Here is an 18,423-nt window from a genome sequence, read left to right on the forward strand (position 1 = left end):
TGTGTAAAAAAAAAAAAAAGAAGTGAAGCAAATTTTCAATACCCGCAAGCTCAGCCATTTCAGTCATGAATCTCCTTGAAATCTCACCAGATTAGAGTCCTCCCCAGCTAGATTCTGTTTGCCAAATCTTAGCCTGTTGGTACAAATAGCAAGAATTTTAGGATGGAAGAGAATTTTCAAGGCTGTGTAATGGCAGAACATTATTGAACCGACATGCCTTGGAGTCATTGCATACAGAAAATTCTTTTTATTCTCACCACTTAAGATGCAGCAGTGATTTGCTCAAGGCCACCGTGTGGCTGAGGGAGGGTTTCAGCCTGTACATGCAACAGCAGGTCCCACTATAAACATCCTAAACGGAACAGATTGTGCAGATACAATCACATTATGAAACATTGATCTTTCCATGTGCAACCAAAACAAGATTGTACAATTGGAGTAAAAAATTTTTTCCAGGAAATCAAAGAGATACATGTTTCCAGATTTTTCTGGTAGCTCAACGTCTGCTGCAAATAAGCATTTTTGGCATTCTCACTTTATTCAAAAGACGTATATTACCCTTACAAGTAAGGGTCACTGACCCATGAGCAATCATGACTCCCCCTGCATCGCCCCCCTGCTGCAATGGTAAACTGGCAGTGATTCTTGTGATCACAGCAGCCTCCATAGCAACTGAAATTGCAGCCAGCCACTTATCTGTGGTTGTTACTCAGTTCAGACATTACATTTTCTTATGTAAACACAGGTACCTAAGAAAAGCTAAAGGAGGGGAAACATATTTCATGTAAACAGGCCTCTGGTTTAAAGTGAAAGCTCTTTATACCACAGGAAACTAAAATATTCAAAACCATACATAAAAGTTCAAGGATTCACCTCTTGCTACTTGGTCTGTGCTATCTCAGAACCAGTCTCTGGCACTTCCTACATTCCTGATTGCAAGTCCCCAGCAGAAAAGAATTTCAACATACATTCTTTAAAAAGAGGTTGATATCCTTATCCTATTCTTCCTACATAAAGTGGCTTGAGAACTAATCTCCACACACAGATCCACACCTACCTTCATCTGCAGAATGGCGGTATGAATCACCACAACATTCCCTGGGCCTCAGAATTCTAATAGGAAAGCTGCAGGGTTTTTACTTTCAAGAAATGCCAAGTTTCAAACTTTTGCAAAAACTCCTAGCTCCCTTATTTATATTGCACTTTTAACTTGTGAAGGTCTTCTCAATCTTCGTCAACTCAACAACATTCATTCGAGGAGCCACTAAGAGACGGAGAGTTGCCTTCTCTCTCCCCCACCGCAACCCATTTGCTTTAACTGTTTCTGAATATATGAAACCCCAAACCAGCTTCACTGGATAAAAGACTCTCAGGTACTCACATCCCTATTAAAACTAGCTGATAATTCTCCCCAAAACAAAATTTAGTGAGGTACTGAGTTCTCTCTACCACAGATTTTCAGTGTTTGGATATCAAACTGAAGAACACCAGAGAGTTTCAAAGATAACGGGACATAGTTGCTTAACAAGAACCACCTGCATGGATTACATTTAATAGATATTTATTACTTTTTTTTTTAAATAGCTATGAATTTCCTGAAAATATCTGAATGTTTTTGTAAAGTAGCACTCCTTACACTTCTGCCAGTGAATGTCAGAATGCTATGAAGGTGCCCTTTCAAATACAATTTTAACTTCATCATGAATAGTGTCAGGGTGATAAAACAAAGTTACACACACTGCGTATGGCATGGGACCAATGCATCATTTGCAGACTGTTACAATATATTCTAACAGAGTAAGACATACATTGCTAGGCAGACCCTTTAAACAAGAGCTTATTTATTCACAATTCAGATAAACTTTAAAGACACAAACAGAAATAAATTGACAAACTGAAAAAAAAAAGGAATTTTAGTGACACAAAATGAGTTTTGCAGCCAGTGCTCTACACCTTTTAAAATGTTACCCAAAACACGGCAGATGTGGAACCCCAATCGATCCCAAAATGAGGAACTCCTATTCACTATTTCCCTTTGAAAGCAAACTGGGAATGGGAAAGTCACTTTCGCTTCTTTATCTATGGTCGTATGAATGAAATCTTTCAGGTTCTGCATCAAGCAAACAATTCGGCAAAGAGTTTTTGAAGGAGCAACTTGCTTCGTCCTCTCCGAGCTTTGCTTAGGAGACAGTCAATATCCGCGGCTTTTCACACACTTTTGAAACTCTGATGCCAGGAATAAAGAGGTCAGACCAATGTGACACTCGCAGCCTGTAAGTATCCTTGGAGAAACTGCAAAGCTTCTGCATTCAGGCTTGTGCTCAGCATCGAGGGCACCTTAAAACACAAGACAGGTGTTAACGCATGCGTTCAAGAGCAACTTCAGCTTGGTGAGAACCATTCTGCTGTACAACTTAGCTTCTCTGGGGGCAAAGCATTAAGGAGCAGATGCTGCTCTATTACAACAGTTGACAAGTATCACTTTTGCCTACTCACGGAGGCATGGCCAGTTTACACCAGTTCAATCTATTCCTTGTCTTGTTTCCTGAAATTAAGGCCCAGAAGCTCCTGTAATGTTTTGGCCTCTTCGGCACAAAGGCAGTGGCAGCTTTATGTCAGCAGAACAGTAAGAGAAGGGGTAGCTTCTATTAAGAATAGGCGGCTGTGACAGACTCAGGAACTTAGACTGAGTAGCTGGGGAACAGGCTTGCAGCGATTGGCTGGAACGTTGCTTGAGCAACGAAAAATTATCCTTTTGAGGTTTGCTTAGCAGTAAATCACCTCAGGTTGGGAGTCTTAGCCAGGGTGTCTTCGAGAGAAGTCTTCAGAGAAGGAGTCTGAAGTGAAGATGATGGGCTTAGGCCGGTCAGTTGTAAAACTAACTGGACGAGGGGCTGAGATCAGCCAGTGAGGCTTGGGCTCCTTGTGGGAGACAGAGTGGTGTAGTCTCTGTCTAAAAGAGAGAGTTTTCAGGCAGTTTGAAACTCTGAGGGAGATTTTGCCAGCACATCAGGCAATCTCCGTGTACAAACTAGATCACACAAATACACTGAAGGGAGGACTGGATTCTGGTGGTCAGCAGGGTTACCCAAGACTCAGACCAGAAGACTAGCTGTGGGGCTGAGACGTATCGGTATTGAGGGGTGCGAGTCCTGGAAGATAGTGTGAGAGGGTCTGTGAGGGAGAATATACTGACACCAGTCAGGAGTTCTCTCTGTGTGTGGAAAGAGTGACTGTAGTGTTTAATTTTTTTTTATTTGGCATTGCCAAAGCTAGGGTTAAACAACTGTTATTGTTATATTTTTCCTCAGCCTGATAAATCTCTGTGAATAGTAATTGATTTATTCTGCCAACCATCTGCCAACTGATTTGCCTTTTTAATACTGTACAGTTATAATCAATATTATTTCATCCCTCTCCCTTGCCTTTTGTTATATAATAAACATTTTTGTGGTTTTTGACTTTAAAACTGTCTGGTGCCAATTTTTAAGTGTTCTGACAGGATTTCTGTGAGTCTGACTGAGGGAAGGTGACTGGGAAAAAATTTAAAGTGGTCGTCCTCCCGAGTAAGCTTCTGACTTGATTCCTCACAGAGGCGTTGTGTATTCTACACCTCACAGTTGTTGGGAGGATTAAAGAGAGAAGGGAATGATACAAGTTGCTTTGGGTCTTGATTGGGAAGATTTATTTATTAAATTTGATTTTTTTAAAAAAAATCACCATCCCCTGCAGAACAGGGCTCAGGGCAGTGTACATCAGATAGGTGGGGTCATTAACCCTTGGTGCTATGATGCATTTTCCCTGGGAATCTTCTTACATCCTCCTTAATAGGAAAGGCAACACAGCAAATATTTCAAATACTGCAACAGGCTTGTGCTCCAGTCCCCTACATGTTTGAAAATATGACATTTCAAAAGGGCTTAGCTGAGAGAAAATTTACTCAGGATCGTAATGTGAAAAACAAGAAGCTTTTTAAATTTTGGACCACACTGCCTTCTAGGAGCAATGTCAGAAGAGATCTCTTTCTTCCACCACAGTTCCCCTCCCCACAATTCTGTCCCCCCCAAATAAGAGATTACAGGAACACAATGAAGTCACTCACCCTCCCTGGACACGCAGTAGATAATTTATGAAGAGACTGTGCAAGATGGATTTTAGGGTTGTTCACCATTTGGCCTACTGGATCGTGTTCTTTTTTCCCAGCAAAGGCGAGCTGGGAGAATGCAGTCTGGTATCCAGGTGTGTCTTCTATGTCAATGAAGTGTTCTTCATCTGGAAGGGTGTCATCTTCAGGTAACTCGAAGAGACCAATGAGGGACTGAAGTAGAGGTGTCCTAAATGGGAGACATATTGTCAGTTCTGGAGGATTGAGTTAAGATTAGCTCATCTGAGCTAGAGCAAAAGTAACAGCAAGAGTAAATTTAAGCAGAGGAAGACTTAGAAAATTGTGTCTGCATCATGGTTGGGAGTCAGAGTATTATTCTCCAGTCACCACAATCTGAATGAACTCTATCAAATGAACACATACCAGAGTTTTGTGTATTCTGTGTCCATCATAGAAGGACATTCAGTGAGTATTTTTGTGATGCCAACTGCGCAGATTTTCTTTTCCACTTGTCCAGACACTTTCTGTATTTCTGGTATTATGATCTTCTCCAAAACCATTCCAAACATCCTGTTAAGTATCAAGATAAACCATTTTAAATTTTAACCACAGGAGACGTTTATTAGGCAATGCACTAACAGCCTTTAGAGACTATACAAGTTATGGTCTGCAGAATCATTGACTCAGGTATCTAAAAAGAGAAGAGACCTGCAAAGCATTGTGCAGAGTTCAGCATTTTTGTGAAGAAAGTCTCTACAAACCTGATGCTAACTGAACAGACATCTACTCAATACCCTCAGTTTGATCCTACACAAAAAATACTGGGACCTTCCCACCACCCACCTTAGAACACTAATACTGGGACTACTGTTGCTGACCCCTCAAATCTCCTCTGCCCCCTACTGAATACAACAGCTTTTATGGTGAATAGAAAAACAGGGTAAAACTTAAAACTGAGTCAGTAAACACCCATGACCCATAAGCTTTTACGTGAAGCTTCTAAGCAGTTAAAAGCAACACTGCTCCTGTTAGTTCCTGCAACACTTGTTTTACTAGCCAAGCTATAACAAACAGGGGGAAACATTGCTTAATTGTAGACAATCATTGCTAAAGAACTATTGCAGCTGAAGAATGAGCAAAATAATCTGTTTTTACAAATCTTTCCCCCTAGTATTTATCAGAAATATTGTTGCTTACAGATATCTAATAAGACTCATTCCCAACATGGCCGTGTTTCAGCTCGGCCAAAAAAACATGGTCTGGGGCTGCTGCAGGGGAAAGACGGTGCTCACTAGACTCAGCTGTCAGCTCCACCCTGCTTTTCTCAGAAGATGGGGCAAGCAAGGAATAAGCAATGAGATTTGCCCCCCTACACCACCGGACCTCAGGCTGGAGAACAGAGTCACCCCTGAAACTACAGATATTAGCCACCCCCTGACTGGAAGCAAACAGTATAAAAAAAGAGGTACTAACTTTGGCTGTATACTGTCAAATATTTCTTGAAGTGCTATTGCTCCATATCTTACACAGTACAAGTTGATAAAGACTAAGAAACCTGTTGAGAGAAAAGTCAATAACAAAGCTGTAAATGACACTTTTGGAAGAGTTTGAGAATGTGGTGCCCTTGTTCTCCTGACATCCCCCCTCCCATTATCTTGCAAAGCTACTGTCATAAAGAGTGACTGACTGCCACAAACCTTCCTGGCCTGTTGTTAACAACTAATCCAACACAAAGCCCAAGCTTTCAAGTTCCTCCCTTTCCTTTGGTTTTCAAATCCTGTTGTTCCAATTCACAGGCCCTTCACCATTGTGTGCGTGTGAGGGAAATCAATGAAACATTTTAATGGCTCACACCAAAGGCTGAAGTGGATGTTCTGATGCTAAGGGAGAGTATGTGTGTGTAATGTAAGCTCTACTGAAAATAACAGCATTCCTAGGTAAACGTGTTGCTAGGATTGTGCTGTAATGCCTTCCAGATCACCAACTGTGCAATCCTGTTCAGAGTTATTTCAGTCAAAAAGCCCACTGATTTCAATGGGCTTAGGACTGGAGTTGTGCTCCAATCTCTCACAGGCAGGAGTCTTCCTTACTGGAAATTTACTCAATCTAATAGTCTCCCCCAAATTACACAGCAATTGATGAAGAGCTTACTTTTGATAAATTTTGTTGTTTTGGAATTCTGAAGTCTTTGGAATAGCAGAATGTAAATTTGCTTCCTGTATTGATCAATGGACTCACTGGAGATATAAAAGGAACACACAGAGATTTGTTATTCAGGCTAGTACACACTACATCATTAGAAAGGCTACCAAGTAACAGCAGAAATCTATGAATTTAGTACTCACGGAGGCATATGTTCTATAATACTGTTGAGAAGATAGAATCCTTGGTGGTCATTAAGTTTAGAGGCAATAAGTTTCTGGAACACCCCTAGCAGTCCAGGCTGCAGGTGTTAAGACAAAAATGTTAAATTTCGGTTATTATTTTTTAAAAAGAACTATCAGCCACAAAAATCACTCCAATGGAAGATGTCTCCTGATAACATTTACTACAATAAAACAAACAAACAGCCCCCCCCAAAAAACCCGCCCCCCACCCCAGAGTGTCTTGGAATCCACTGTACTCTGCGCTCCTGCACCCTAATTGAAAAACCGCAGCTAGTATTCACCAAGTCAAATTGTGGTTTTCAATATAGACTAGAAGGGCCAACACTATGGCTAATGATAAACAGGAAAGAGATGGGAGATGTGCATAACAGGAGAGGAGGGAATATTCAAGCCCGTGGCTGGGCTAGACTGTAAATAAATTTATGTAAAAGCACTTGAAGAGCATGTTTCTGGTTTGCTACAATAAAATACGTAGAATCCATAGATTTTACTTTGTGGACTGCCATCTCGTATTGCCTTCTGACTCATGTTGCACTTTAGCAGCTAAGTAGAAACCTAGCATAATAAAAACTACTAACATGATCTTTGTTTGCCTGGCCATCCAATAATATGAGGTGGTCTGCCAATCTTTTACTTTCTTTTAAAAGGTAAAACACAACATGTCTAGAACTCTGGTGTTGCAATCAACTTATACGTACTATTTTGTCGGCTGCGGCACTTGCTATCGTATTGGCACCTCTTTCCAAGTAGGCCTGAAGGAGTCTCACCAGAGGTGGAATGTTTCCTGACCTCTCCCACAACACTGGCTGAAGTAGATGCGGGAACAAGGACATGTAGGATGACGGGATATCATTTTTATGCATCTCAAGCAGTAGAGACATCACTTGAAACACATATGGAATGAACTCTGTCGAAAAGGGGAAGGAAAGTTGATTTTACATACTAGTAAGGGGATAGTTTACAACAGATAAAATTTATCTAGAGCACTTGTTTACGATATATTCCTGGAGGGAAGCTGTGGCTCAGTGGCCAGACTCTCCATTTGCAAAGCATGACCAGGCAGATCCAGGGATCTGAGACAACAGGGGCTGGAAATAACCTTTATCTGCCTGAGATCCAGGAAAACTGCTGCCTATGAAAGTAAGACAATGTTGAGCTTGATAGACTAATGGCCCAACATGTTACTTGACAGCTTCATATGTTAAAACATACTTTAAAGAACACATTTCCATTTGAAAGACTTGGAAAGGATAAGGAATAACAAATCCCCAAACAAAACAAACAACCACAGTGCATTCTTTTTACTGGACTTTAGCTTGTGCAAACCTACAAGGTGATAACTTGAGATAAGCATGAAACAATTATCAGTATCTATTTCAAGTGAGGCATCATGCTGTGAATTGACGTGAACTAAGATAAGTAATGGCTTTCCTCCTAAGGCGCTGTTCTATCAGTAAAGTTGCAACTTCTCTGACGGAATAACCTTATCATTTGTGAGGAGAAGTGTTTTACCACTTCTCCCTACTGCTGCTCCCCCACACTGTTCTTTCGGTGCCCACTGATCCACAGGAGCCCAGTTCTGGGAATCACAGAATGATGGGGCAGAGGAAGAGTGATGGGATTGTGTGTGTGTGTGCCTTCAGTATGATTCCTATAGCACTGCTTAGTTCCCAGCCAATGTTTTTTGAACTATATGCATCTGCCATGTGCCATCAACTGATCTGTGTATTTTAGCTCAAGCAACTTAAACGTTTTATTCATACCTTGCACGTCATTCTGCAGAATTTCAGTGAACACAAGGAACAGTGCCTCTTCAAAGCTTCCAACTGCAGTGGGGTTGGCTTTGCAAGTTATCCTTATTGACAAGCAAATTGATTCAAACATGTAATGATTGAAGTGAGGCTTGCTTGGATTCTGAAGGCAAGACAGCAAATAAACAGCACAAAGTCACTGATGTGATTTCACACCAACTAGAAACAGGATGTTTTATGTACCATGACCATGTGTTAAATGAAAATTGTCTCACAGAACATCATGCAGCTAACTATTTACATGAATTCCCCAAATCATGCCAAGTACTTCAACTATTGGTATGTAGCCTAACTCATTATCTCCCCTTTGAAATAACTAGGGCTTTCTGCTGATTAAAGTATATAGATCAGCGGAACTCATAGAGAGCAACATTTGCAATTACCGTCAACCAAAAGAGCCACATGTACTTCCACCTCTGGAATGAGTATAACAGCTTAACCCATTCTTCTAGTGGCAGCTGTTTCAAGACAGAAACCACCTGCCAATCACAATCCCCACAGGGCAAGAGCCTTGCCCACTTTTTAAAAATATGGGGCAGATGCAATAGAACAGCACTCAAAAGAGCCACAATTGACTCGTCTAAGAGCCACGTGTGGCCCCCAAACTACCGAGTACCAATGGTATAGATGGACTTATTGTGAGTACTCAGAAATACTGTCATTACAGCTCCACCCCTGAACATGAATGATGCCTGGCCCTTCTAGTATAACCTGCATACTTAGTAAATGAAAACACAGCCATAACACACCTAAGTTGGGGGGGCGGGGGCAGAATGGTAGTCAGTATTCCATTTACAGTGTTCTGGACACTGCGTCCACTTCTCTGGCAACTAATCAGTATCTGGATTTCAAGATTAAATCTAAGGCAAGTAGTTATCCTTTAGTAGTCACTGAAGTAAGAGAAATACTAAAAAGCACAACGGGAAGTTCTCCTGCACACACCAACAGCAACGCTTTTGCACAGGTCACACTCCTTTTAACAAGGTCAGTACAAGAAAGTTTTCCAGTGGACTTGTGCTCATAATGTGGTCTGCAGGACAGGAAAAAAAAATCTATGGGATGATCAGAGATTAGAACAAATGCTGGATGTGTGTCAGATTCTGAATATGCTGCATGTAGAATGCTCATAGCAGCCAGAGGTACATTTAACACTTATAGTTTTCATATGAAGACTCCCAAGTGTTTATGATCAACCACATGTGATTGTACTTCTGACAAAGCAGACCTTCCCCCCTCCTCGTTACCTCACAAACATCCATTTTCACTGCTCGGGGGGCTACTTCTCAAGAACAAGCCCAAACACACCTGGGAACACAAACTAGCTGAGTGTACTTTTGTATCCTGTCTAGTTTCTTTCCAAGACCAGGGAGGCTTCACTTGCAGAAGACCTCTTCCTGCCTCCTCTCTTGCCCCTGCTTTTGATTTCTGAAGGCCTCTCTGTCACCTGAAAAGCTGCCCCTGAGCTTGGGGGATCCTTGGGAACAGTGAAGGACAGCAAGTCTGTGGGAATAGCATTCCTCTTCATCCTTTGCATGCATTAAAGTGTCTTCTGTTCACGCAAGCATACTTTTCAACCTAACCCCCAGCTTGGTTCTGTAATAACTGCACTGTACCCAATCTACAAGCAAAACTTGCGGTCTGCAGAATGACCATTAACAAGCATCTAATCAGACTGACCAAACGAAAACAGAGAGTGATAGCATGACTAAAAAAGACCAATATTTATATATATACACACATATCTTTACCTTACTGACAGCAAGCAGTTTCTGCGTGAGCTGAGTGATGAGAGAAGGAATATAAGGAATTATGGCTTCCTGAAGCAGAGAAAAGCTTCTCATGATGGCTGGAAATTCATAGATTTGTATTAATATAGGCAGGAAATATTGCAATGTCCTTTTATAAGCACCCATGTTTATGACTCACAGAACACAGGCTATAACTACACTAAGGATTTTGTGAAGCAAAGGGAATTGTTTGAGCTTCATTCTTTGCTGAGGCTCAAAAACAGTCCAAACTGAAGTCTGGCTTTGATGCTCAAGTCTAAAAGAAAAAAAAAACCAAGAAGATGTGCTATGTGGCCCCTTAGAGCACTCTTACCATTCTTGGGAAATCAAATCAGGGATCCTGTGCTAGCCCACACAACACTTAGCTACAACGACTCCAAGCTTATTCAGAACAACTTCTTGTCTCTATTGGGTTCAGCTACCTTTTGTTCAAATGAATCATCACCACAACCTTACAGTATTGTTACAAAAAAGGGGGGGGGAAGCTGTAAACCTCTCTGCATGTTAAGGAGCATTATATAAAAATTTTTACATGGCTGGTTGGTTCAGTCTACCAAGCCTATATGGGCAGAATAAAATGTGTTCATACTCTGCCCTCTGATTGCAGTTCAAGGGCGCCCAGCTAACTTAAGAGTTTTACATTTTAACACAAGGAAAAAAAATAGAAGAGAGTGCCCAGAGATCCAGAGATATTGCTTGAAGTTTGCAGAATAGGCTGTTCTGACAATCTGTGCCAGAAGGAAGGGAATGCGCTGGCCACTGGAACTGGCATTCCCTTGGTCAGAAGTCCTTGTTAATGGACTTTTTGTACGCAGGCTCTGAGCTGGGTGGCAGGTGAAGCTGTTCTGTGTTTTTCCCTTTGTATAACTCTCGGGCCACTAGCAGTTGTATTTAGCAGGAAGGGACACAACGGAGCTTGTGTGCATGCATGCACACATGTAGCATCCCAAAGTGTGCCTTTTCATCCTAATACAACTTCTTACCTTTCATAATATATTCATTTTCAGATGATCCTGGAAGTGTCAGGGCTTTGAAAAGATTTGTTAGCAGCATTTCAACATACGGAGCCATCTCTGCAGCTGTAATTCTGCAAAAGAAAAGGCAGGGCATTCAAGGATCAAAAGAGATTTTCAAATTGCTTAGCACACATTCCTCCCCACCCTATCCTTCTAGGGAAGGAAGTCTATTCCAACTGGACACCAGAGAGAATGTATGAACCATTCTGCCGAAGAACAGTCAATTGTTCAGTCAGCTGAAAGGAACCTGATTTTAGTACTTTATGTCATTGTGGGTGCTGTGATCAATTAAAAATACTTAAACAATACTTAAAGCAAAAAAACAGATAATCTTGCTTAGAGCAACGAAGAAATGAGCATTCAAACAGACAAAAAAACCAGAAACAAACTTACAATGTTGTGTTGTTAGTCCCTTTCATTGTAAATAATCTTTCAAGCGCATGAGCTGCATAGGTATGAACTACAATACTTTCTGCTTGAAGGTAATTGATTAGGAGAGGAATAGATATCAAAAGCTGGTCTTTAGGAACCTAAAAACACACAGGTTAAAGTATTTTAGAAGCAGATACCAAAAAGCATGGAGAAATTAACTCAAAACAATTCAACCAAATTCCATCTACTCTATTTTGATACCTGCATCTGTTATGAGAACTGTTTCCAATTTTTTTTTAAACTTGACAATGGGGAGAGAAGACCACAGGTTTCTTTAATTGATAGACATGTCTTTCTTAAACCTTTTTAAAATGATAGTGTGTATTCCACTGAACCAAGCCCATGGTAAGGCCAAGTCAAAGTAAAATTTACTTGGCTGTTGGATAACAGTTACAAGTAAGAAAGGTTTTGTAGAAATTACACACACAAAAACAGAAGCCCTAACCTGCTGTCCAGTGTGGAAATCAAATGCAGAGGCACCCCGCCGCCCCTCCCCATCAATAGCAATTGGTGTCCTGAACGCCACAGAAGAAGAAGGCGTTTCATCAGTGGACTATTTGTGATACAAGTAACATTACAGAAAGTATTTCAATCAGCAAACAAATCCCCCCAAAACTAACATAATGGGTTGAATCCAGCATAAATTGGCAATTTTCACAGATTCCTGTTCCCACTGCAGGCCCCTCTGAGTGTCCCTTTTCAGGATCTCCTATCCCCCAAGATTTTTTGGAGATCAGAGGGCTGATGTTGGAAAAGGAGGCAGGAAAGTTTAGTCAGGATACAAACCAATTGTTCTGTTTCCAAATAGTCTATATTGCATTGCAAATAAACACGTTATGCAAAGGCATGAACACCTTTTAAAGATCATATAAAATATTTTGCACATGAAATAGTATATTGCATAAAATTATTCCAGTTAGACATTTCAGAATTCAGACTAACAGTGCAACTTACTTGGTTCCTGAAAATCATGATGTACTTGATACCATCTGCTTTAAGTACAGGAAACTCATTCACTGTAAAAAAAAAGAAGAAAAAGAAAACATTTACATTATCAGTTTGCATTGTAGAGGAAAAAATCCATAATAAGTATAGCACTTGAAGGAATAACTCAAATTACAGTGTACAATTCCAGTATACAGACAGAAGCAATAACTTCACCGAGTCTCTCTCCAACTGATGGTGAGACAGAGACACCCAGATTTATCCATTTTCTATGTTTTCTGTTGTACCTTTGTTTTATCCAACTGGTCATTTCTGTTGACTTGTTCTTTAGTTTGTATACACTTTGGGTACCTTTAATTGTTATAATTTCTTTTACATTAGTTTTGTTAGCTGACATTTGAGCTTCAATTGATGGAAATCCATTTTTAAATTAAAATTAAGACTGCAGATGTGAAATGTCACATTCATACATAACCTACTTTTTCTTCAAACTGTTCTCTATTTCCTACTCTAAGAAATCTACTTAAATTTCCCCCAAAAGATAAACTAGGCAGTCTCGGTAACTTCTAAGTTTTTCACCTGCAGTTACACAGAGGCTTTCTGCAAGCAGGAGCTACAGAGGTCCTAATCAATTTATATTTATATGTTTAAGAGAGACTGCACATAGAATTCAAAACTTACCATTAGGAGACTTGAGATCTGGTAGAATATGGTTCACAAAGAACTCTGTCAGATTTACAAGTTCATTGGCTTGTGTTATTCCATGCTACAAAAAACCAAAACAAAACAGTGTTCAGAATAACTTACTTAAAACATAACAAATATATCAGTCCTTTCTGATCTTTCAGAAACTCTAAAGTGTAAAGAGTTGCTTCCCATGAAACGTAGGTTTAGGTATTATGCAAAATTATGTTTTACTTTAACTATAGTTAAGTTTGCAAAAAGAGGATTCACTTTACGGATAATTACTCAAATCTTGGTTTGCCTCAACAAATGTTCATTTCACTTATCTTTCTTCTTAGTCTGGGAAGGTATCACCAGAGTACAAATACAGACATGTGAAACCATAGTTAAGAGTAACTGTGGTTAATAAACAAATCAAAGTGCAACAAATTCTAACTAATCATGATTCATGTTCAGACTGTTACACTAACCACAATTAAAGTGTTTTTTAACAGTGGGTGCAGAGTGAACTTGAGAACCATGACCGCAGGACAAGTACCCAGGGCAAATCCCCATTTTATTAGTGAATAGATGATCCCCAAAGCAGTCTGTGTGCTAATATTCACTTATGTGTAATGAAGTGACTAAGATGACAGATACAGAAAAGGGAATAAATATTTCAAAAGCTAGTGGAGTCTAGTGGCTAATGCAGGAGTCCTCAACGTGGTGCCCAGAATGGCTTCTGATTGGCTGTGCAGACCACACCCTGACATTTTTTTTACTTGGCTCTGCCTCCTGTGGCAGCCATTTTTTGCTTGCATCCACCACCCTGTGTCAGAATTCCAAAGGTTCCTGCAAGCTCAAAAAGGTGAAGAACTCTGGGCTACAGTATCAGAGTAAGTTTTGGGAGACTCAGGTTCAAATTCCCACTGCGCCATGGAAGCTTGCTGGGTAATCTTGGGTCTGTCACTCTCAGCCTAACCTACCGCACAGAACTGTTGTGGGGGTAAAAATGGAAAATACTTTGGGAAGAAAGGTGGGCTAAAAATAGAAAAATAATGTTATACAGCAGAAATCTGGCATTTCTGAAGAATGACACTTAATATTAAACAATGGTTTTGTTTGTTTTTAGGGCCTACAGTAGGTAACCTTTGTAGTGCCAGCTAATTCCCATCAAGACCAACAGTACCTTTTGTGTCTGAGCTTTCGAAGCCAAAGATGTTACAAGATAGATAGCAGCATCTTTATGCTTCCAGTTGACAGACGGATTCTTTGCATATTCTTGCAACATAGAGTTCACATAGCCAGAAAAGATCCCTGTTACAGGTCCTTCAAAAAATCTGCATAAACCCCGCACAAGATCACAAGCTGCTCTACGCCTGGTATCAATATCTGTAGAAGACACAAGTGAAAATAAAATATATGGCAGGTTACAATCAACATAGACTTAACTTGATTTTGAAGAGCTACTTGGCAAGCACATGGAACTCAGATCCATTCCACTGTGAACACAGAACAACTGAAGCCCAAGCCCATCATTTTATAGGGGTGGAGCAATTTAACAGGGTAATAGAAGCCTACTCTAATCATGATCGATGTAGCAATAAAGAATTACTAAATGTTGTAATATAGTTCAGACAGGAGATACAACATCCTGTGCATTTATGGCTCATTTTGTCCCAGTTATTATGATGGTTGTAGATAGAATCTCAGAATGTGAAAACTACCACCTGTGTTGTGGAACTTTGTCCATCCTAGTTGCTGAAAACAGGTAAGGATCATATTAATGAGTCCTTGATGTCCATCACAAATCAATCATTGACACAGGGTGCCTTTCCTCTGCCTCTCAAAGATTTTTTTCTGTCCATTATTTAATAAACCATTGCTAACAAAGGATGATGTGGGCAATTAACTTGCAATCTCTAATTTGCCTCTTTGGGGCAATATGATAGAGGCTTCAGTACTTCAGGTCTTCCTGGATAACACATCTACTCTGGACCCCTTTCAGTCTGCTTTCAGACTGAGCTCAAGGAAGGAGACAGCATTGGTGGCTTTAGTTCATAACCTCAGTTTCAATGTATATAGGAGCCAGGCATCTTTGTAGCTCTTAGATTTATCAGCAGCTGCTGACACCATCCTATTGAGATATTTAGCAATCAAGGGATGTGCTTTGGAGTGGTTTAAATAAGTCCTCATGAACTGGACTCAAGAGGGCTGACATTCAGGATCAGTGGTCATCAACGTGGGTTGTCATCAACAAGCTGATGACAGCCAGCTCAGCATTTCTTTATCCAAATTTGGTCTAGTGACCCTGTAGTGATTTTGAGCCACTGCTTGACTGCCGTGGTTAAACGTCTAAGGGTGAGCAAGCTGAATTTAAGTCCTGAGAATCTGAGTCTTGGATGACAAGGCTGTGATCCTGAAGAACACAGCTTCTCATATTTGACAGGGTCTAGCTAACCCCTGCTGACTTGGTCTTAACAGACTAGGGGATATTCTGGACCCAGCTGGAGAAACAAGATAATTCAGTGGCAAAAAAAATTGCTTTCTACAACCTTTATTTAGCTTTCAGGATGGTTCACTATTTCAGCTTGGCTGACCTGGCCATATAGATCCATAACACATAGACTTTGAGGTTAGACTATTACATTGTACTTTACATGGATCTGTCCTTAAAGTCAGCTTGGAAACTCCAGCTGGTACTGAGTGTCACAACTTGGATACTACCAGGAGTTATGTGGAGTATGCATATTGCACCCATTCTGCAATTACTCCTATCTATCTGTTACTAGGTACAAAATCAAGATATTGGTTATAAACCCCTTTATGGCCACGGACTACACTATCTTGTATGATACTGTTTTTTCTTTCATTGTTTTCCTTATATTCTAATCCGGATCCTATTGAACTGTTCAGCAGATGCCTTTTGCTGTCCAATTACATTATTTATACTGTGTGATCTTCCTTGAGTCTCAGCAACTAAGATAGGTTATAAAGTAAACAAATATCACAATACAATACAAATAAATACAGAGGGTGGTGCTGGAATAGAAGGTGTCAACTAAGTACCCCTTAATATGTGGAGTTCCACAAGTGTGCACTCCTCTCCCTGATGTTATTTAACATCTATATGTGCCCCCCCACCCAGCTGGTGCAGTTTTGAGCTGGACTGTCACCAGTATGCTGATGATGTCCTTTGCTATATCTGCTACCGGATGGCCACCCAGACACTGTCCCACATAATCTGGCCATGGATTTGGAGGTCATGGTGGGATGGTTGAAAAAAGAGTAGGCTGAGACTGAATCCAACAAAGATGGAGGTACTGTGGCTGGGAAGGGGGAACCTAAGGGTTGGGGCATAGACTCTGTTGGAGCAAGAATCTACATAAACCCAGTCTGACAGCTACAGTATGACAGCTGGTGATCTAGCTGCCAGGCTAGGTCACAGTGACCTGATCAGCAGACCGGCTTGAGCCGGCAGAAGCCAAGTGATGCAATCTGCTGAGTCAGCACGGCCAGGATTGGCTGCTTGGACTATATATGATCTGTGTGTGCATCACACAGGTCTCTCCCTGTGAGATGGTGGTTAGGCGAAGCACTTTGTCCGTGGAGGTGATATTGTATAGACTGCACAAGAGAGCACTTGTTGTGTATATATGTTAATACACCTTTTGGCACTAGTTGCACGTGTCTGCCTGATTTTCTTTCCTGAAGCCCTGTGTCGGGCAAGTCATCTCCCTCACTCTGCTACTCCCGCTCCGACAGGGTTATGGGCCCAGGGCGGTTCCGCTGCGCGGAGGAGAGAGTTGAGAGTTGAGCTGACTGTGAGTTTGGAAAGAGCCGGAGGCGAGGAACGCCGGTGAAGGACACAGAAGCACCACCGTTCTCTGTTTGAGAGCCAGAGGGACGTCGGCAGCCAGCTGTGAGGAGGAGTCGGCACGATGGCTCAGCAACAGCTTGGAGTAGCCGTTGAGAAGCTCACCTCAGCCAACTACGCGGTGTGGAGCCTGAGAATGCAACACTACCTCAAGCGTGAAGGGCAATGGCTGTTCGTGAGTAACCCCCCTGCTGACTTATCTCCTGCCGAGACTGTGTTATCGGATAAGGCACTGGCCAACATAGTGCTATCTATAGGAGATGACCAGCTGGTTTATGTGCGAGGGAAGGACACTCCCAAGGCTGCCTGGGACGCGTTGAGTGCGGTGCATGTTAGCACCACTGCTGGTTCCCTCATGGCCTTGACAAGGAGGATGTTCCGCACCGTTATGCCGGCTGGAGGGTGTGTGAAAGATCACATCAAACGGCTAACGGACTGTTTCGTTGAGCTGGAGGCAAGAGGCAAGACTGTAGCTCCAGACGACAGAGTGTACATTTTGCTGTCGTCGTTGCCACCTGAGTACACTCCCCTGATAACTTCTCTGGAGACGGTGGACGTAGCGACCCTGACCATGGAATACGTCTGTGCCCACCTGCTTGACTTCCAAGAGAGAATTGCGGCCGTGAGCTGTCCGGGGGTGTCGGCCGGGCAGCGTGCTGTTATCGGTGTGTCCGGGAAGACAGCCAAGAATGAGCCAGCTTTTGCTGCTGGCAGGCGTCCGAAGGTGGAGGAAGTGGAGCCGACTGCGTTTGCAGTCCGTCGCTGCTATGGATGCGGGTCGTCGCAGCACCTGCTCCGAGCTTGCCCTGAGAGGAAGAAGAGGCGGGGGCGTGTGCGGCGAGAGCGGAGGACCGCCAGCCCGTGTGAAGAAGCAACCCGGCTGGTCACGTCTGCAGTAGAGAGCACAGGGTCTGCTTGGATTTTAGACTCCGGGGCAACGAGCCATCTCTGCTGCGAGAAGGAGTTGTTGAAAAACATTGACAGTCCTGAGCATAAGTATGTGAGATTGGCTGATGGGACCACTGCCAATTCTGTTTGCTCAGGCAATGTGGAATTTCCTGCACTGAAATGTATGTTGCAAAATGTGTTGTATGTACCCTCACTGCAGTCTAACCTGTTGAGTGTTAGCACACTGGTTGACCAGGGATACCAGGTGAGATTTGAGAAAACCTGCTGCAAAATCCTGGGAGGTGGGGGAAAGTTGCTTGTGACAGGAAAGAGGGAAGGTAAACTGTATGTGGTCCAGAGTGATTGTGCCCAGGTGGCTCAGGTGTCGAATGAGCCTGTGCACAATAATTGTATACATTTGCTCCATAGGAGACTTGGGCACTGCGGATTTAGGACGTTAAAGAAAACCCTGGAGCTTGTGCCTAGTTTGAAAGTAAATCCTTGCAAATGTT

The 18,423-nt window shown here is 41.9% G+C and overlaps 1 protein-coding gene across 2 annotated transcripts in view; it reads right to left on the reverse strand.

The window, feature by feature from the left end:
• Nucleotides 1-227: 227 nt before the first annotated feature.
• The window catches only part of CSE1L (chromosome segregation 1 like), a 37,924-nt gene continuing 19,728 nt past the window's right edge, over nucleotides 228-18,423 (reverse strand). For both annotated transcript variants that reach the window (XM_060230824.1, XM_060230825.1), the window contains exons 12-25: nucleotides 14,336-14,538; nucleotides 13,165-13,249; nucleotides 12,493-12,554; nucleotides 11,500-11,636; nucleotides 11,074-11,177; nucleotides 10,052-10,149; nucleotides 8,256-8,406; nucleotides 7,191-7,399; nucleotides 6,451-6,548; nucleotides 6,257-6,342; nucleotides 5,579-5,660; nucleotides 4,529-4,675; nucleotides 4,103-4,334; nucleotides 228-2,337 (exon numbers count right to left, since the gene is read on the reverse strand). In XM_060230824.1, coding sequence (XP_060086807.1) covers nucleotides 2,248-2,337; nucleotides 4,103-4,334; nucleotides 4,529-4,675; nucleotides 5,579-5,660; nucleotides 6,257-6,342; nucleotides 6,451-6,548; nucleotides 7,191-7,399; nucleotides 8,256-8,406; nucleotides 10,052-10,149; nucleotides 11,074-11,177; nucleotides 11,500-11,636; nucleotides 12,493-12,554; nucleotides 13,165-13,249; nucleotides 14,336-14,538 — 1,784 coding nt within the window. In that variant the 3' untranslated portion in view covers nucleotides 228-2,247. The remainder of the gene's footprint in view (nucleotides 2,338-4,102; nucleotides 4,335-4,528; nucleotides 4,676-5,578; nucleotides 5,661-6,256; nucleotides 6,343-6,450; nucleotides 6,549-7,190; nucleotides 7,400-8,255; nucleotides 8,407-10,051; nucleotides 10,150-11,073; nucleotides 11,178-11,499; nucleotides 11,637-12,492; nucleotides 12,555-13,164; nucleotides 13,250-14,335; nucleotides 14,539-18,423) is intronic.

Source organism: Heteronotia binoei, chromosome 2, assembly GCF_032191835.1.
Source record: "Heteronotia binoei isolate CCM8104 ecotype False Entrance Well chromosome 2, APGP_CSIRO_Hbin_v1, whole genome shotgun sequence".
In the NCBI taxonomy this organism is placed as follows: domain Eukaryota; kingdom Metazoa; phylum Chordata; class Lepidosauria; order Squamata; family Gekkonidae; genus Heteronotia; species Heteronotia binoei.